The sequence below is a fragment of the Nematostella vectensis genome, chromosome 2, assembly GCF_932526225.1.
Source record: "Nematostella vectensis chromosome 2, jaNemVect1.1, whole genome shotgun sequence".
Lineage (NCBI taxonomy): Eukaryota > Metazoa > Cnidaria > Anthozoa > Actiniaria > Edwardsiidae > Nematostella > Nematostella vectensis.
Window position 1 is genome coordinate 7181643 of NC_064035.1, and position 21291 is coordinate 7202933.

Genomic DNA, 21291 nt, shown 5'->3' on the forward strand with positions numbered 1-21291 from the left:
TGCACCATTACCCCTACCACACCTACACCATTACCACTACCACACCTACACCATTAACCCTACCATCCCTACACCATAACCCTACCACACCTACACACCATAACCCTACCACACCTACACCATTACCCTACTACACCTACACCATTACCCTACCACACCTACACCATTACCCTACTACACCTACACCATTACCCTACCACACCTACACCATTACCCTACTACACCTACACCATTACCCCTACCACACCTACACCATTACCCCTACTACACCTACATCATTACCCCTACCACACCTACACCATTACCCCTACCACACCTACACCATTACCCTACTACACCTACACCATTACCCTACTACACCTACACCATTACCCCTACCACACCTACAACATGGGGCCTGGGAAATAGAGCTTACAAAGGAAAAGCCAACAATCCCTATGACCATAAAACTCTTTTATTATGAAAAATAGATAACTAAATTTGTATTGATTCACGATCCTGCCAATAAAAACACAATTTCAGCAACATGAAAACAGAATAGCAACTGTTAAAACTGGGTATCTCATGTCATATTGGGGGGAGAGGGAGTACCATTATGTAATTCATATGGCAGGACGTAGATATGTAACACATCCCCTAGGATCCGCTATTTCTGATCAACGTGTATGAGATTCGGCGTATTACGCGAGACCCCGTGTCATTGTGTTTATTGATGCTGCTGTAGAGAATTACTGGCGAATCCTAGCGCGTTATGCGCATGCGCTGCGATATCCACAACTTGCGTCATAGTGTCTCCAGTCTCCCCATACACAGCGACGGTCTCGTCATACGAGGGGGCCCTGGGGCGAGGCGACGTTGATTCGGGCTCTATAAGACCTGCGTTCGACTTTCCGCATCCGTACAATAGCTCGTCCTTTACTTTAGCGTTGATAACGGCCTTATATGGTCGGCCCCGTTTGCGAGCGTGCCCACTATCCATAGGGCCTGCAGTTGATGACTCCGTTGCGCATGCCTGCTCTCGTATCTGGCGTCGCTGCGCGCGGCATTTGCTGTCGATACGAGGCTTGAGAAGATGCCATCGCATGTCTTCTTTCAGCGAATCCAACGGGAACTTGAAATTCACATGAGCTAAATACAACACTTTAGTTATTAGTTATATACACCTATGTCACAAAAGGTTGTCAGTGCAAATGGCGAATGGTAAATGGCTTATGGGTACTAATTATTCGTCAAGTTAATGTGTTAAATAAAGTCCAGCAATGTCAGAGCCAGGCATTGGTAACCTTTAATGGATAATTGTTTTGATTTATCCATATTCTTCGAGACGCATGGTTACTTTCAGTCGTAGAACTGCCATTTGCCAATCGCCATTTGCCAATCGCACTGACAACCTTTATTGAAATAGGTGTATGTTTAAGGAAAGTTATTGCCAATTTGCTCCAACCTATGCTGAAGTTGCGCTTTGTTTGCTAGGGCTTACATCCATTTTCAGTCACACGTGCAATCTGTGCCTGTCGCGACTGATTTTTTGTTGGACGACAATAATGACTTTAGAGGACTGCGCAACCCAACTCAGCAAACCCTGGGTACGCGCCTGGCGCCCGTTTCTCAAAACACCAGAGAATTCTCGGGCCCGAAAACTTTATCTTGCATTTTTGCCCAAAATTTTGCATGTTTCCCTTTTTGAGAACCGCTTTCATGTTTTAGAACAGTTTGAACTTCCTCTTGGTTCATATTCCAAATGATTACGCTCAATAGGGCTATTTTCATAGTTTTGCAGAAGCCAGAAAGTTACCCGAAAAGTCTCGGGTGACTGCGAGGTCCCGAGAACTTTCTTAATATTTAAGCCATGTGAATTTGGGGCCAGAGAAGTTCGGGAAAGATCAAAATCTATAAATCTATAATCTCTCTTAAAGAGAATCATCCTTTACATAGATCTTTGTGGTAAAATACGATGTTTGACGATATTTCAACACATTATAATACCATAAATTTTATAGAAATTAGCCAGCATTTCAAATTTTAGGAATAAATCGTTTTCGGGCCCGAGAATTCTCGGGTGTTTTGAGAAACGAGCCCCAGATGTGTATTACTGATTAGTGCGACAGGGTTTGTATGATGGTTTTACATCAGTGTACCATAAAATTTAAAAAAATGTCTAGTAGCCTGTTTAGAGAAAGTCTACTATTCAGAGAAACGCAAACTCTGTAATAGTTTAATCAAAAAGGACGGCCGTCCACAACCTGTTTTCGGAATTTTACGAAATTCAAAAAACTTAGAGCCGTTGTTAGCAACACCATTGTTTTAAAGAAATTTCAGAATAACAATCTAAACGCAAAGTTTTATAGTTTTATGCTTTAATTAACTATTTCGATCTAAAATATCGCACAAGGTTTCTATAGCACACATTTCACCTTGAATGGCCTTGATCTTGACCGGATCGAGAACTTCGTGTCCTCGCGCGCCGGACACGTTAGAAGCTGCCATCTCCTCGCGCGTGAAGAGTGCGTCCATGAGGTTGAGCGCGAGCTTGACAGGGTTACCTCCAGCACTCTCCGCCTGCATGATAGTCTTGGGCTCACCACTATACCACACGCGGGACCGCGGGTCGGCGCGGTCACCAAGCCAACATCCCCGGATGAGCGAGACAGGCCCAATGCCTGTGGGTGCAGGGCAGAGTGTTATAAGTCGGATGCCATTACTTTGATCTTAATTTGTCATGAAGAAAATACACATCTTAATGTCCTAGTGTTTTTTAGTATTCGCAATACTCGAACAAATCAGCGATCATGAGAACGCTCGACTATGCTTGTATCTTAACTAAATTGTCCGACATCGCTGTTAGTTTCACATCTCCATCCAGATTGCTTTACAGAATGGCAAAACGTTGTCGTTAGCCAGCGAAGGCGTTACGTTTCCGTAAGACGTTAACACTATTACTAGGGATTGTATTACATCATGACAAAAAAATGCGTTATCGTCCAGCGTGACGTTGTTATGGGATACCTGTGAGAGCATTACTTCAATACTAAAGATTGTGTGACCATCTAGTGTGTCGTTATTTTTGACACACCTGTGGGTGCGTTACGTCGCGACTAAGGATTGCGTTACCGTTTAGCACGACGTCACCGTGACATCTGTGGATGCGTTACTTTAAAAATTGTGTGACCGTCTTGTGTGACGTTATTTTGAGACATCTGTGGTTGCGTTAGATCGTGACTAACGATTGCATTACCGTCTAGCGTGACGTTCCCATTAGCCAGGTCCTGTACGGTGGCCTCCGTTGAGCTGCACTTGTCTTCGGATGCGATGATCAAAGGAAAGGTGGTGTTGGGTCCTACGTCAAGCACACTGATGTCTAGCAGCTGTTGCGCGGCGTTGCCGGTTGATTGTGGCATTCCACCAGACCAACCATTTGTCCCCTTCTTAAACACAACAAAACCCCATTCAACATGTGAGAATACGAAGTAGCACAAAATACTACTTCACTGAAGGGATAGCCATCTCAACAGGTGCTAGTTGCGTGAAAGACGGAAAAGCCGAACTTAGTTAGCCGAGCAGTTAGTTGCGAGGCGATAGCGAGCAGATTGTAATATCTCTATTTTTGTCCGAGTGTACGTCCGATAGGACGCTTTTTATGGGGCGCTTTTTAGAGCCTGTTTCGCAGGCTACTAAAGGGATTGCGCGTATTGCCATTGAAATATAGCCAAGAACCTTCCCAAAATTAGTTAGACAGCCATCAATCAAATTATCCAAAGCCTGTGTCTTACACTGTTATTTTCGTAAATCAATAAAGCTCTACGCCACTGATATGTGACGTACTTAGATACGTGATTTAACATACCGGCTTCTACAAGAGCGCACGAGACATGGCTATTAATATATTGTTTACAAGTAATAGGAAGGGGGCAAAAGGGGGGCACCTGTGACAGTGACGATATATTGGGCGTGACAGAGAAAGCGTTGGCCGTGGATGGGTACAATTCACAGGGTGTGGCAGGCGTTTCCGGTGAACTTGCGGGAGAGGGCGAATTAGCATCAATCTAAAATCCAAAGCAAAGATTGAGTGAAAGATCATAAAAGCCAGGCATAGTATTTGTATCATGGAACTATATTTAGCTGAGCTCTAGGGTCGGTATTAAGAAAATACACACTATCTAACACTCAATTGCAGGGGAGGGGCATGTGGTTTGTGGTATGCCCCTATCCTCAAATAATTTTGGAAGTCCGCCAACCACTGTTTTCCATCTGTTAGTTTTGTAAAGAGAACCAGTCCCTCCCCCATTTAGCAGCGCTACGACATTGCTAGACCCACCATTCGCTCAACTTTGACGTCGTTCTCTTTGTGACTCGAAGATAGTATCATATCAACCTTGTTCCCTAAGGCATGTAGCACTTTTTCAATCTCCTCGAGTTTCTTCTGGGTCATCTGGAATTGTCGACCAGCTGATGTCTACAAAAACATCGTTTAAAGAACATTCTTTGGTTTGTGTTCACATGGCAAATATAATTACAGGTCGTAGCCTACAGGTGGGCTACAATATACAGGCAGCCACCGTAAATTTGTCAATAATAATACCGTCGATATAAAACCTCCCCATTACACACCATATCCAGATGGCAGCACTGACTATCGTGAACAAAAACTCGTTATCTTTTTAATGAACAACCTCGAAAGTGCAAGGAACCTCAAGATGTATTAAAAGAGTGTAAAGGAAAGGCTTTGAAGCAACCTCCCCTCCCTCCTCCATCACATCTCGAATTTTGCTTTGCAAGTTCTGTTGATAATAAAGGATTTTTTTTAATCTAACAATATAATCAGAAGGAGATTCAGCTACATAAACAAAGTATTTGGTGGAACATTTTTGCGGTTTAAAAGTTTCAGACTTTCAAAATTTTCAAAATCGTACCGTTAAAAAATCGATCAATGTTTAAAGGTGGAGAAGACATTGATTTATTCAAAACAATGTAAAACCTAGCAAGCCCTTCTTGCCCTTTGCTGAAAGCCTGCCTAACAACCACTACCTCACACTCCAGAAAGACTGCTAGCCAATCAAAAGAGCTGCCTTATTCTACATACCTTGGATAAGTGATGTGATAGGAGCAATGATTCATCTGTCTGTGTGTACACATCTAGCTGAAGGACAGACCGGTTCTTGGTGATAGACTACCACAGGGATCGACATTTAAATCAAATAAGGATATAGAATTTCATTATTCCAGATTGGCCATTATCATAGAGGTACATTGTACATGGATTTGACTCACCACCAACACGTCTACCCTAGTCACAGGTCCAGGGGTAATGGGTGTGGACTGCACTCTTTCAAACAAAAATCTTGTTTGCCAAAATTAGTGTGTGGTAAGGTAACCTTTAATGTTTGTAATTTTAAATTAACTTGATAGTCACATAAAGTAAGCTACAAGGTTCCACTAAAGCACCACGTCTTCACACCCCCTCCCCATTCTCAACCCTCCTCATCCTTACCCATGCCTTACCCTTACCCCCCCACTTATTGTTACCCCCCAAACCCCAATTCTTAGATAAGCCTTACCCTTAGCCCCACCCCCTTATCCTTAACCCCACCCCCCAACTCATCCTAACCCCTCCTATCGTCATCCTTATCCCCCACCACACCCTTACCCCCTCCTCATCTTCATCATTGCCCCCTCCTCTTTATCTTTTCCCCATCTTATACATCTCATCCCACCCCTCCCTCCCACTCTCATCCTCACACCACCTCATCCTCACAACTTCTCATCCTCACTCCTCCTCACACCTCCTCATTCCACACCTCCTCATCTTCACACCTCCTCATTCTCACACCTCATCCTCACACCTCCTCATCCTCACACCTTCTCATCCTCACACCTTCTCATCCTCAAACCTCCTCATCCTCACACCTCCTATCCTCATACCTCCTCATCCTCACACCTCCTCATTCTCACACCTCATTCCTACACCTTCTCATCCTCATACCTCATCATCCTCACACCTCCTTATTCTCACACCTCATCCACACACCTCCTCATCCTCACACCTTATCCTCACAACTCCTCATCCTCACACCTCCTCATCCTCACACCTTCTCATCCTCACACCTCATTCCTACACCTTCTCATCCTCATACCTCATCATCCTCACACCTCCTTATTCTCACACCTCATCCACACACCTCCTCATCCTCACACCTTATCCTCACAACTCCTCATCCTCACACCTCCTCATCCTCACACCTTCTCATCCTCACACCTCATCATCCACACACTTCCTCATTCTTACACCTCATTCCCACACTTTATTATCACACCTCATTCTCACTCCTCATCCTCACACCTCATTCTCACATCTCATCCTCACACCTCCTCGTCCTCACACCTCATCCTCACACCTCCTCACCCTCACACCTCCTCACCCTCACACCTCCTCACCCTCACACCTCCTCATCCTCACACCTCCTCATCCTCACACCTCCTCATCCTCACACCTCCTCATCCTCACACCTTCTCATCCTCACACCTCCTCCTCATCCACACACCTCCTCATCCTCACACCTTCTCATCCTCACACCTCCTCATCCTCACACCTCCTTATCCTCACACCTTCTCATCCTCACACCTCATCATCCTCACACCTAATTCTTACACCTTCTCATCCTCACACCTCATCTTCACACCTCCTCATCCTCACACCTCCTCATCCTCAAACCTCCTCATCCACACACTTCCTCATTCTTACACCTCATTCCCACACTTTATTATCACACCTCATTCTCACTCCTCATCCTCACACCTCATTCTCACATCTCATCCTCACACCTCCTCGTCCTCACACCTCATCCTCACATCTCCTCACCCTCACACCTCCTCACCCTCACACCTCCTCATCCTCACACCTCCTCATCCTCACACCTCCTCATCCTCACACCTTCTCATCCTCACACCTCCTCCTCATCCACACACCTCCTCATCCTCACACCTTCTCATCCTCAAACCTCCTCATCCTCACACCTCCTAATCCTCACACCTTCTCATCCTCACACCTCATCATCCTCACACCTAATTCTTACACCTTCTCATCCTCACACCTCATCTTCACACCTCCTCATCCTCACACCTCCTCATCCTCACACCTCCTCATCCTCACACCTTCTCATCCTCACACCTCATCATCCACACACTTCCTCATTCTTACACCTCATTCCCACACTTTATTATCACACCTCATTCTCACTCCTCATCCTCACACCTCATTCTCACATCTCATCCTCACACCTCCTCGTCCTCACACCTCATCCTCACACCTCCTCACCCTCACACCTCCTCACCCTCACACCTCCTCACCCTCACACCTCCTCATCCTCACACCTCCTCATCCTCACACCTCCTCATCCTCACACCTCCTCATCCTCACACCTTCTCATCCTCACACCTCCTCCTCATCCACACACCTCCTCATCCTCACACCTTCTCATCCTCACACCTCCTCATCCTCACACCTCCTTATCCTCACACCTTCTCATCCTCACACCTCATCATCCTCACACCTAATTCTTACACCTTCTCATCCTCACACCTCATCTTCACACCTCCTCATCCTCACACCTCCTCATCCTCAAACCTCCTCATCCACACACTTCCTCATTCTTACACCTCATTCCCACACTTTATTATCACACCTCATTCTCACTCCTCATCCTCACACCTCATTCTCACATCTCATCCTCACACCTCCTCGTCCTCACACCTCATCCTCACATCTCCTCACCCTCACACCTCCTCACCCTCACACCTCCTCATCCTCACACCTCCTCATCCTCACACCTCCTCATCCTCACACCTTCTCATCCTCACACCTCCTCCTCATCCACACACCTCCTCATCCTCACACCTTCTCATCCTCAAACCTCCTCATCCTCACACCTCCTAATCCTCACACCTTCTCATCCTCACACCTCATCATCCTCACACCTAATTCTTACACCTTCTCATCCTCACACCTCATCTTCACACCTCCTCATCCTCACACCTCCTCATCCTCAAACCTCCTCATCCTAACACCTTCTCATCCTCACACCTCATCATCCTCACACCTCATCTTCACACCTCCTCATCCACACACCTCCTCATCCTCACACCTTATCCTCACAACTCCTCATCCTCACACCTCCTCATCCTCACACCTCATCATCCACACACTTCCTTATTCTTACACCTCATTCCCACACTTTATCATCACACCTCATTCTCACTCCTCGTCCACACACCTCCTCATCCTCACACCTTATCCTCATAACTCCTCATCCTCACACCTCCTCATCCTCACACCTCATCCACACACCTCCTAATCCTCACACCTTCTCATCCTCACACCTCATCATCCTCACACTTTCTCATCCTCACACCTCATCATCCTCACACCTCATCTTCACACCTCCTCATCCTCACACCTCCTCATCCTCACGCCTTCTCATCCTCACACCTCCTCATCCTCAAACTTCCTCATCCTCACACCTCCTCATCCTAACACCTTCTCATCCTCACACCTCATCATCCTCACACCTCATCTTCACACCTCCTCATCCTCACACCTCCTCCTCCTCATCCTCACACCTCCTCATCCTCACACCTCATCCACACACTTCCTCATTCTTACACCTCCTCATTCCCACACCTTATAAACACACCTCATTCTCACTCCTCATCCCCACACCTTATCATCACACCTCATTCTCACATCTCATCCTCACACCTCCTTGTCCCAACACCTTTTCACTCTCCCCAACTCTCCTCATCTTTTTTAACCTCCCCCATCTCCTACTGTCTGATTGCATGATACACAAAAACATGGAAATACTGAAGTGACATTTATTTAGTTTTTATTTCATTGAGAATTAGAAAATAGAGAGTTAAGAGAAAATAGATTTAAGTATCGAAAATGTACTTTGATATTTCATTAATATTTACAGCAGTGTGGAATACACCAAAAGTACTTGTTATGATAATTATGATAATTCAAATGTAGCTTGAATAATGCATAGCTTTGAGTCTTCAGGACAATGTTGGTACATCAGCAACTGAGGCCGACATGTCTTTTCTGAAACAGTTTTGAATGAGATTAGGATTAGATAACAGAACCAGCTCATGAACATTGGACAAATAAAAAATGTTTGCTTGGTAGAAGTGATTTTATAGTGGGACAATTTTATAGTAGGACGATTTAGAAATTAGGAAAAATTTCATTTATCTGATACATGTTAAGGGAATGTTTCTCTCTCAAGTGAAAACATTTTTAATTTCTGACGGCTTGACAACTTAATTTATCTGATACAAGTTTAGGTTTATCTTTTTACAAATCTAGATATTAAATCAAGTGTAAATGTCTATTTTTATGGTTAAGGAAGACATATTAAAAAAAAAGCTTGCCCTACACATGATGCATTGCTTTAGTATTATTATTTTACTCCAAATAGGAAATTTATCAAGTTTTGATTATACGACAACAATACAATACAGTCTGGAAATAATCCTTGTAAGTCCCTCACCCTTTCCCCTTTATATATACAAACAACTATTATCCTACTGTTATACATAGCTGTCAAATCAACTTAGAAAAAATCTTGTGAAATCCGGTTAAATACAGTAAATATGTGAAATAACCCAAGATAGTCAGTGGCGGGTGCATACAGAGAATGTATGAGCATTGTCACAAAAAAATAGGCTTGTAATGAGGTCAAGAATTTGTGACACCAGCCTAATGCGGGTGAGTTGACAGCTATGATTATAGCATAACTAAGACTTACCAGTTCATTTGGGCAGACATCTTCAGCTTTTCTCTTGATTCCAGTGCGAACCTGTGATGAATCCATTGAGACAAAGGGTGTTCCTTGAACTCTCTCACAATTATTGATAGCACCTTGGCTAAAACTGGGTAAAACAAAACAAAAATGATTAAAAGATTTTAAAAAATATCAAATAGAAGAACCTGTGTGCCATGTTGTATCTAAGAAGGTTCATTTGCTTCAATAATCTTTATTTACTGAAGTTAAGGTTATATGCAAAATTCTTTAGACAGTATAGGAGCATGGCTGTCAACCCAACTTGGACAGAAATCTTAAATATGTGGAAAAAAGCCCAAGAGAGCCAATGCAGGTGAATACAGAGAATGTATGAACATTCTCACAAAAACTAGGCTGAGATGAGGTCCAAAATCTTGTGACACTCGCCTAATGCAAGAAATTGACAGCTATGTATGAGTTAATTTTGAGGACTTAGAATGACACGGATTTTAAAATCACACCTGTATTTTACACTTATTTATAAAAAAAATTGCTGTCAGTGCAAATGGCAAATAGTGATTCCCAAATAGTAATTGTATTAACAAAATGATAGCTATGCATCTCTATAAATTTCACCAAATGCAGAAAAAAAAACATGCTTAGACTGTAAAATTTTCAAACCAAGGTCAATAATATTTGTTTTATTCATCAGAGTTTATTCCTACATTTACTTAGGATATTTCAGAGATGCCCAACTCTCCCACATTTTGCAGGCGACTATACTTATTTTAGCCTGATCTTAGAAGCCATGCCCAAAATGGATATTTCTGATAACTTTTAAAAATATGGAGGAGGAGGGAGGGGGGTGGGGAGGCACATACCTCCAGTGCCCCACCCCTGCTGCGGCCCTGTTAAACCAGCATAATTAATCTCATCAAGTGTCAGATTCAAAATTAACCTCAAACCGCGAGTTATCACACAAAAAAACACCGAGAGTTGAATAACTGTCAATCTGGGAACCATATAAGTAGTCTTCATTCTAGAGAGATGATGTTTAGCTAGATTTTTAACGAGAATTGGCAGGAAACGAAATAATTCGAGAAGTGTTATTCAAGCTGGTGACAAGCGAACCGTGTTCGCGAATGTGAGCTGCACGGAAAATGTGCTTCTTAAAAATGCAAAATGCTCTAATGCAAAACAAAGCAATTGCTAAATAACCTTTGTGGTGGTGGCTTTCTGGTTAGCTGTTGCTGTAACGATGCGAATTTGGCGTTGAGAGCGCTGTATTGCCAAGGCTCCATTAGACGAACGGTCCCGTCACGAACGATCACGTTTCCCGAATGAACCGCAAAACGTTGCCTAAAACGATGTAGACACGATGGCGACGCGGAACAATCTCCGGAGAATATTCGGATAAAGTTCGGAATATTGTCGTAGATGAATAGCCATATTCTATCTTTTATTTTTATTTTCTCCTGTCTTAGCCTGGATAAATTTATTTCCCATTTTCTTAATCTGAGGCTGGGAATTAAATTATACTAGAGTCAGCACTTCCTATACACTTTCTACGGTCTTGCTGAAAAATTCGAACCTCTTCCGGTGACGTCGAAATGAGTCCACTGCATCAGCTGCCAAATGGACCACGTGACCTGTCTGCTTCGCCAGACAGATCTAGACGGCAAAGCGACTTCATTTCATAGCACGAACTGCCTTCGCTCTGTTACCGCCGTTTGTGACCTGTTTTGACGAATTCTTTATTTTTTTAGCTAGTCAAGTATATACAGAATATCTCAACATGGGTGCAAGGCTTATTTTGTGTCTTGTAGTGTTTTTAGGAGCGGCTTTCGTCACGGGTAAGTAAGTAAATAACTACAAGCTTCGAATCGATTTTTTGCGGACGCGCTTGTATTTTTACCTCAAATCATCGTCCATTGTCGGCAACCGTCGACCCGTTTCTTTTTCCAAATACCGGTAAATATACGAACGTATTGCGTGTGAAAAGCATGTAGTCTCTGCCGTATGGTCTCTGCTTTTTGCGCTCCATTCAATGGTCACATTTTGTAACTCCATTTTCAATGTTTATTACATACTAGTCGCTTACTACCAGAACAGAATGACAAATTGGAGGGACCATTTCTATTCTAGCGATTATTTTAATATTTCCTGCTCTTTTCCGATTAAAGTATAACTTATTCCAATGTTCTTCTTGGCGAGCTCAAGAGTGTACATTTTTATTATGTGCCCTGTTGTTATCTGGTTATATTCCACGATTTATAATGCTCCGAGTCTTTGTCTCCGGTAACACAGGAATTAAGTTTTCCATATTATTATATGTTAAAACAATGAACTCCTAGTGACCCAGATTTTAAAAAACGGCTAAAAGACTATGTCTCCCAATTTTTTTTCAAGCACTACATGTTGGTATTTTTCTAATTTGTACTTTTCTTTCAAATGCGACATAATATCGTAACCCTACTATAATATTTTTATATTAACTTATATTGGGTGCTACAAGAAAGCGCGAAATCATAAGCAAAAAAAGAATATGCACTAGTCAATTGAAACCGTCACCCCCATGGTCCCAGGGAAGGGTGAGGGATTAGATTTTGACCCTGTACAAAACAGAGAAAAGCCCCCCCCCCCCTCGGGACAAAACTGCAGTCAAATGACCCTACCCCTCAGGATGCAAACTATAGACAACTACCCTTAAACAAGTCATCTAAAATAAGCCTTTATCTTTCAAAGCCAGTACACCTTAGCGAGCGCATTTGTGCCAATAACTATGAAGATAACAGTTTTTTGATAAATAAAAAAAAACATCTTCATCTGGCGTTAGTTATCATTCATATTTGTTTTTGCACATTTCGTCATGCAGCTTGCCACATACTAGTACATGGAATTGTTTGCTAAAGAAGAAAAAGAGTCTCAACCCAGAAACTGACATGACTTTTGCAAAGTACATTTGTGACATTATTCACTTGTCCCCAAACCCCTAGGGTGGGGACAAGTTGAAAAGAGCCAATTCCACCACCCCCTCGGGACATATTCTCGTTCAAAAGTGCTATAAACCCCCACGTTAACCACACACTTTCCCGGACTATGGGGGTTGGGGTTTCAAATGACTAGTGCATTATATTCACAATCCCTTATGTTGAGAGATGTATTTTGTCACCCGAACAATACCTAAACTCAACAAAATCAAATGGATTATAAATGCTCATTTACAAACCTTTCAGCTATTGTTTCTTAGTATAGTAAATGCACTCATATACCATCACAAATCCTGCTATTTGATTGGCTCCTGTACTCACTACCTATTTAGCGATAGATAGTGAGTAGCAAAAATGGTGGCGTTTTGAGTATAAACATGATGCTATGCCCCTCATTGACTATGTATTGACTCTTAGAAAGCTCATAGTCTAATTGTTAATAGTATTTCTTTCAAATGCGACATAATATCGTTACCCTACTATAATATTTTTATATTAACTTATATTGGGTGCTACAAGAAAGCGCGAAATCATAAGCAAAAAAAAAATGGTGGCGTTTTGAGTATAAACATTATGCTATGCCCCTCATTGACTATGTATTGACTCTTAGAAAGCTCATAGTCTAATTGTTAATAGTATTTAAAGGAACCATTAATTGAAAAAGAAAAGAATATGGCAAAACTACTTCACTGAAATGTCTTTTATTGTAATGAATCAAACCAATGTGTTAGACATGAAAATAGTCCTATGAGTTAAGAAAGCTATTACTATATAGCTATTATTGATGTTTAGTATTTTACCAAATACACTGCATTCTCATAAGCACAGTTTTTTTTTACAAAAGAAAAAACATCTAGGGAACAGTGTTTTCAAAACTTAAAGCAAGTTCCAAAGGAGACCTAATCTTCTTATTGGTTTCTCCCTGAGGTTTCTCACTGGTGCTAAGAAATTAAACTCTTTCAATGTTACTGTCCTTTTCCTTTCCACAGATCCTGTATCAAGCATGAAGCTGAACAGACAAATCACTTGCAAATGTGACTACTGCCAGGAAACAAACTCTACCTGTGTCACAAAAGGGGCGTGCCTGACTATCCTACAGAGGGATAGTAGCACGGGTGAGGTCAAGAGGGGTCATGCATGTACATACAATCCCCCAGCGGACCGTCTAGTTTGCGAACCAGGGTATTCAACGGAAAGACCCCACCAGTTATATCACTGCTGTTATTACAATATGTGTAATGTTGATACCAATGTTACATTACCAAGTGTCCCTCCAACAGATCCAGCTGAGGGTAAGACAACTTGACTCACTTTGTATCATTTCTATTATAAAATAAAAACCAGCAGCTCCACCTCTTTTTGTTACAATATAATAAATGTTCATTCTGAAACTTCTAGTCTCATCAAAAGTTTGCAACAAGACAAAGTCGCCATCTGTGCATCTTTTAAAGGACAGATGCTTTAGAAATGAGATCTTGTTTTATAAATTTTCTTACGTTACAATCTAGTTTTGGGGAGCGTGCGCATGCTGATGCCAAGCATGTTTAAAGTCGCATTTTCACCAGTTTACTTCCGGTCGATTACCTAACAATATCCGATGATTTTTAATGGAAAATGCGAAAAATATTTCAAAATATTGAAAGCAGTGTGTCTATTGGAAGTTTCTTTGAAGATGGGATTGGTAATTCAGAGCAGATGGCCTGTTAAATATCTCGGATTCTAATAGATTCTTTTGTCTTTTAATGGTTGAGGTTTCCGTCGGACCTCTGGAAGTAAACTGGTGACAATGCGGCTTTAAGTATGTCCTCTAATAACACATGGACCCTTGACAAATCAAAGCACATGATTTACGAGTGTTGTTGTATAATGATTAATAACACTACTGTGCAGTATATCTGTCATTCAAAACAGACAAAAACCTCCATTCTCCTACACAGATTCTGTTTATTATTGTTATTAGTTTTATTATTGTTATTTTCATTATTTCTGTTGTTAATAATTGTTTTATCAATGAACTATAAATATTTTGAATCACTATAAGTATTTTGTTATATATTGCCACAGTTCGGCTCCTCTGTAAAATGCTCACTTTATGAATATAAGTGCTTCCATTTAACAGAACATAATTTTGTGTCACAGGCAAGACATCTGGTAGAAGTGGAAGGCCTAGTACGGCGGAAGTTGTTGCTATGATCGTTAGCCCTGTTCTAGTAATCTGCCTAGCTACTGTGAGCATAATTTACTGCTACCAAAAGCGCAACCCCCAACGCCAGTGCATTCTCAATGATGGAAGTGAGTCACCTGAAGAAGTCCTTATACCAGCTGGGAAGTCATTATGTGACCTGATAACAAATGCTGATATATCCACAGGTGAGAACTTTACCCTAATCAGTATTAAGCCATCCTATATCCATGGAAAAAAAAGCATGTGGAAAAAAAATGTTCAAATAGGAACAACACATGAGTCAATAGTGCCCTAATTCCTTGTAACCTAGAATCCACCCCTGTTGGGAAAACTAGAGGTAAAGCAAAAGCCTAAATTTCAGGCCCTCCAACCCTCTTCCCTATGAAGTACATTATAAAAATCAAGTTCAAACATTGTATTATCAATGTGCCATATTCAATGCAAATGCATACAGATGAAAATGAAACAATCGACTAGATTCATTTGCAAGCATTTGCATTGAATACAGCTCATGGATACTACGATGTTTGAAGGTAGCCTTAGGCTATATTTTTTTTATATTTTGTGTTATCTTTTAAGCTTATGGCTATTCCATTATCGTTGTCTGAGTGCAATTTCATTCGACAGGTTCTGGATCCGGCTTACCCTTGCTGGTTCAGCGGACAGTAGCCAGACAGATCACTCCAATAGAGCTGATAGGATCAGGTCGCTATGGCGATGTGTACAGGGGCCAGTGGAGAGGAGAGGATGTGGCCGTCAAGATCTTCTCATCCAGGGAGGAGTGCTCATGGTTCAGAGAGGCTCAGATCTATCAGACGGTCATGCTGAGGCATGAAAACATTCTAGGTATGAACAGTACTGACATTTTACCCTTTTTAAACATCCAAAAGTGATTATTAATGTGTACTATTTGTATAGTACATAGTAATGATTTAGTGTCTAGTTCTTTTAAACTCCTCTTGATGCTGGTTACTGTAGTTTAATAATAGTTTAAAAATAAGACGATGTGCAGAGACATACTACAGTAGCTAGGAAAGGGGCATCAGGGGGGGGGGTAGTGGTGATGATGGTGATTGTGTTGATGGTGGTAATCGTAATGGTGATTATGGTGATGGTAAAGATGGTGATGGTGTTGATTATAATGATGGTGATGGTGGTGGCTGCAGCAGTGGGATAACAATTGAGATGATGGTAGTAAGGATGGTGAGGGTGACAGCAGTGATGATACCGTAATTGTGACAATGGTCTTACTGATCATGCTGATGATGGAGAAAATAATTCCATTTCCGTAATAAAAACCATAAAAAATCAATTTATTCACATAGGAGAAAAACCTTTGTCTTTAGGTTTTATTGCAGCTGACAACAAAGACAACGGTGCTTGGACACAGCTATGGCTGATTACCGACTACCATGCCAATGGCTCTCTTTATGACTACCTACAAAGGGTGACACTAGACATGAAATCAATGCTGAAGCTCACCATCTCTATTGCTAGTGGGCTGGCACATCTGCACATGGAGATTATTGGTACTCAGGGCAAGCCTGCCATTGCCCACAGGGATCTAAAGAGTAGAAACATCTTGGTAAAGGACAATGGTATGTTGTTACCACGCACATGCTTAAAAGTAATATAGAATGGCCTAGAATTGAAATATGTCATAAAGTTTAGTTTTGATTATTTGCCTACTGTACAGTACATGTCCCCTGATGGTTGACCTCCCGGAGATGGTAATTTAGTGGTCTTAAAATGTGGTTTGTGAGTGATAATGTTTTGTCTTATTGTAGATTTTTTTTTATCGAGAACAAGTCCCTTGCTCTATTACAATCCTCAATGCGAGTGTTGTAGTCATATGAATGTCTTTAACCCTTTTGCTTATGCAATTCAACTTGCCTGGAGTCGATGAATATCCACAATTTTTTTGGTGAGGAGAGGCAGTGCAGAAAAGCCACTTGGCTCCTTTGTCTCTTTTATCAAATAAATTACTTTACCTGACAGTTCTTTTAGGGACAGTCTTCGTAGATATGGCTCTACTAGGAACACAAATGCCCGTCAATGTACACCATGGAAATCTCCAGATTTATAATACCAAGTGCATAAGTTGTTAAGAATATTGTTTGTAAAATATGTTTTGGTAAAAAAAGACAGAATCCACCTAAAACACTGTATCCGAACTTGAATAATTAGGACAACATTTGTTTTGCAGGTACTTGTTGTATTGCTGACCTTGGTCTCGCAGTGTGCCATAACTCTGAGCAGGACACTCTTGATATTCCTTATGGCAACCGTGTTGGCACCAGACGCTATATGGCACCAGAGTTCCTGGAAGACAGTAACCAAGTGCGTAACTTCTGTGCATACAAACATGGTGATATCTACGCATTTGGTCTGGTACTCTGGGAGATAACTCGAAGATGTATATGCAGTGACAAGTGTGAGGATTACCAGTTGCCTTACTTTGACAAGATCTGTGTCGACCCAAGCATTGAGGAAGTATGGAAAGTGGTCTGTTTGGAGAAGTACAGGCCTTCCCATCCCAACTACTGGTTGCAGGATCAGGTTAGTTTGCCATAACTGTAGGCTCCATTTATGTACATAATAGGGACTTAAAGATGCAACAGTGTCAACTGTTTAGCCCCGTACTCGAAGTCGATCAAGTATTATTTACGATTCGTTTTACAGCTCACACCTTTTAGGTACAGTGAAGCGTGTTCGAATTGCTTTATGCAACTAATCCCTAGAAAATAAAAAAAACTTAATCGGAGCCGTTTCTACCTTTTATTAGGAATTATTTTACTTCGCTTACTATTATATTTAAAGCGAAAACCCAGGAGTGTTCGTTTATAAATTTAGATCATTTTGTTAAAGTTAGCGAGATAGCGCAAAAATCTTGTTCGATGTTTCTGAGTTTACTTTACTAACCACGCAGGCAATCCTGATCATTCTATACTTAAAAAAGGGGCTAAGTCACGGATTAGAAAACGCCGAAATCAATCACTCGCAAAACGCTCAAGCTTATGAATATTCGGCGAGTTGATGCTATAGAGAAGAATATGCACGAGTCTCATGTACTCGCGAGTGGAGGTTATGTTACTCTAGACCTGTACTGTATGAGGGCATGGGTGATAAAAAAAACACTTAAACATTTGAAGATAAGTTTGAAATTACTTTCAAAAACTTTATACACCTATTTCAAATAAGGTTGCACCCAAGAATCCATGTGTTGTAACTGGCAGTGGTTCATGGGTAACATAATAAACGGATGAATCCTTGTATCTGAAAGCTATGTGAATGTTCATAACAAATGTAAACAAGAATGTTAAAGTTATTGAAACCTGGTTTTGTATTTTTTTTACCCTTCATTTGGTTATTTATTCCATACCTATGAAGCACTGTAGGTTACGATACACAGATTCTCCGATTGCAACCTTATTTGAAATAGGTGTATCCAAAAACAGACAAAAATTCACAAGAGCCTTTATTTCTACAATAGCCAGTTTATACTTCAAGCAATCATGTCCTTGCTAGACTGCAATTCATGAATTTTCACATCATAGTTGGAATTCAATGGTTGGAATTTTTCAGACAGAATGGATTTTCACATGCAGCATTTTAATTGGAAAAATTCCATTGCTTTCTACTGTCGCTGTGCTTATAGACGTATTCGTATCTTAAAGTACTTTAATTAGAATTTTCAGTTAGCCAAATCTGAAAGAGTCCATTAAACAGTACAGTTTCATTTTAATACTGAAAAATATTGACAATAAGGTATTTAAAACAATGACAAGAGCCAGGTTTCTAGACCAATGTCCAGCTTACGTGATCCTTGGTTGAACTTGGTTGGTTTGAGAAATGAAGCCTGTGTGACTAAGCTATTGCGTGCTGTTATCTTCAGGTGATGATGAGAGTTGCTAAACTCATGCAGGAGTGTTGGCATCACAGTCCTGAAGCAAGACTTCCAGCCCTGCGCATTAAGAAAACTCTGCAGTCACTCTATACAGAAGAGTGCTCAGATCACTGTGTCAAAGCATAACCGAGAAAAGGCTATCAGCTGTATGGGTCATGGTGGAGCCTCGAAGGGCTGTGTGAATGTCATCCCCTGAAACCTAGGGGCAATGGAGCTGCAACAAATCATAACGGAGAAAAAGCTATCCGCTGTTTGGGTCATGGTGGAGCCTCGAAGTGCTGTGCGAAATTCCTCCCCTAAAACCTAGGGGCAAAGGAACTGCAACAAATCATAACTGAGAAAAGGCTATAAGCTGTTTGGGTCATTGTGGAGCCTCGAAAAACTGGGTGAAAGTCATCCCCTGAAACCTAGGGGCAAAGGAACTGCAACAAATCATAACTGAGTAAAGGCTATTAGCTGTATGCGTCATGGTAGAACATTGAAGTGATGTGTGAAAGTCATCCCCTGAAACCTAGGGGCAATGGAGCTGCAACAAATCATAACTGAGAAAAGATTGGCACCAACAAAGGAGGTCATCAGTGCCAATCAAAGTAAATACTACCCCCTCCCCCTTCCCGGCAAGAGCTTGCCCCGGGGGCAGAGATCTTCTTGTGTCACCCTTTCACTTTGCTCCACTGATATGGGGTAAAGTATACAAGTGACACAGAAAGCTTTGTTAAGGAGAGTAGGTAAATACATTCCAAAAACGAAGTAGCATTAATAGGGGTAAGAACAAGATTACCAATACCCCTTTTAAAAGAAAATGTAAAAAAAAACTTCTGATCATTATGTGATTTCTTTGTGAAACCCTAGTATTTACCAAGAAATCATATAATGATTACTTGCATATCGTCTGTGTTAACTTCAAAATTAAAAAATAGAGAAAAGATGGAAGGAGGATTACAGTCTTCTAAAGGCGATTTTTATCACTTATACATAGCTTGATGATATTGTAAAGAACCAGAAACATGCCATCAGAAACTTAAGGTGAATGCACATTATTTTTATCTGTACCAATCCACCTTTTTTCACATTTTATGTAGTGCTTGATCTTTTTTTAGGCTTCCATTCCCCTCAAATTTCTAATGGTTTGTTGTTTTCTGTTTATCAGTTTTAGAGTTTTCTGTTTTGATCAGTTTTTTGTAGAATGCAAAGTGGGCTACCATGGCAACCAAAGACAACAGTGTTTGGAGTGTCAGCCTTCTGACTTCCTGTGGTACAAAGTTCACAGTTGTCAATGACAAACTTTTTAATAGATATGTCCTGATGCGATCACAAGAATTTCTCACCCATGCTGTCATCGGAAAGCATGTTTTTCACACTCTGTTTAGCAGTATTTTGATTAACAAGGTGACCCACCTTGCGTTGTCAAAGATCTTAAGAAATAATTTATCTTTATATAAAGACATAGAAAATTGTATATCAAACAAATTAAAATGTTTTTGTTAAATGCTGCTGACTATTGTTTTTATCTATGCACTGTTTGTGCACTTTTTGAATTTGTAAATTCTTTCCCATTTTGGTAGGAAGTTTGTTGCCAAGAAAACGTGCACGTTGTCACCCTTCTCATGTCATAATAATAATAATAATAATAATAATAATAATAATAATAATAATAAATAGATTTAGGCACTGCCTAAAAGCGGAGCCAGCTTTATTACCATATTCACATATGGAGAATCTTTGGGCAGTTTAGGGGTATGACCCCCTGAAGAATAGAGTTTCTAGACTAGAATTTCTTTTGAGGATAAAAAAAGGTCCATAATAACAACATCTGCTCGAGAATTCCCCAAACAAACACCGAGGTTTTCAAAACTCAATGAAGGCACAAAAAGAATGTTTTATTTCTTTTATAAAATTATTTCTAATCCTACGCAAGACGCGCTCATGGCGTCATTCCAGTGCACGTCAGCGCGCGCGCAGAAAACTGTTTGAATAACTGGCTTCAAATTCCAACCAATATTTACCTCATCGTTCGGTGGTTCATCTGTTTGGAATAATTTTGCGATTTCTTATTCACCTGGGACACTTTTTCTCCCGTAGAATAATTTTTTTTAGTGTTAAAAGGTAAAGGTTCGTTCGTGGGCTAATAATAATAACAACAACAACAGTAATAATAATAAATCATTATTAAACATAAAGTGTTTGTGTCACGGATTCTGTCAGGTACTAAGAATGGCTGCATAAGAGATTGTGAAGTGCGCTGCGTTCAAATGATCCAAGTCTTCTAATCTGCGTCCGAGCTACTCTCTGATGTTTGTATGCCTTTTTTTATGATGATGATGCCTTTAAGTTCGATGCCTTTCTGGCTGAGTTTAGCTTTCCCTAAGTCTATGGGTGCTGACGTTTTCTTCAGCCTCTCCTGACAGTGGCTCTATGGGCGATCCGCAA

At 41.0% G+C, this 21291-nt stretch overlaps 2 protein-coding genes across 6 annotated transcripts; one reads left to right on the forward strand and one right to left on the reverse strand.

Annotated features, from left to right (window-relative positions):
- Positions 1-438: 438 nt before the first annotated feature.
- LOC116601565 (protein BANP) lies at positions 439-11291 on the reverse strand. 5 transcript variants are annotated; one of them, XM_048723792.1, is made up of 9 exons: positions 10998-11291; positions 9804-9927; positions 5081-5167; positions 4671-4778; positions 4316-4453; positions 3924-4043; positions 3236-3422; positions 2415-2660; positions 439-1128 (listed from the first exon to the last, which is right to left on the reverse strand). In XM_048723792.1, exons 1-9 carry the CDS (start codon positions 11078-11080, stop codon positions 707-709), a joined length of 1515 nt encoding a protein of 504 aa, XP_048579749.1. In that variant the 5' UTR covers positions 11081-11291; the 3' UTR covers positions 439-706. The 5 variants fall into 5 exon arrangements, with proteins under 5 accessions (XP_048579749.1, XP_048579750.1, XP_048579748.1 ...); XM_048723793.1 differs by having other exon boundaries at positions 3236-3425; positions 5081-5137; positions 10998-11290; XM_048723791.1 differs by having other exon boundaries at positions 3236-3425; positions 10998-11289.
- A 126-nt stretch (positions 11292-11417) lies between these two features.
- On the forward strand, positions 11418-20350 carry LOC5501225 (TGF-beta receptor type-1). Its single transcript, XM_032369554.2, has 7 exons — positions 11418-11632; positions 13759-14061; positions 14909-15139; positions 15582-15800; positions 16301-16552; positions 17161-17513; positions 18850-20350. The coding sequence occupies exons 1-7, from the start codon at positions 11575-11577 to the stop codon at positions 18985-18987; spliced, it is 1554 nt and encodes a 517-aa protein (XP_032225445.2). The 5' UTR covers positions 11418-11574; the 3' UTR covers positions 18988-20350.
- Positions 20351-21291: the final 941 nt, after the last annotated feature.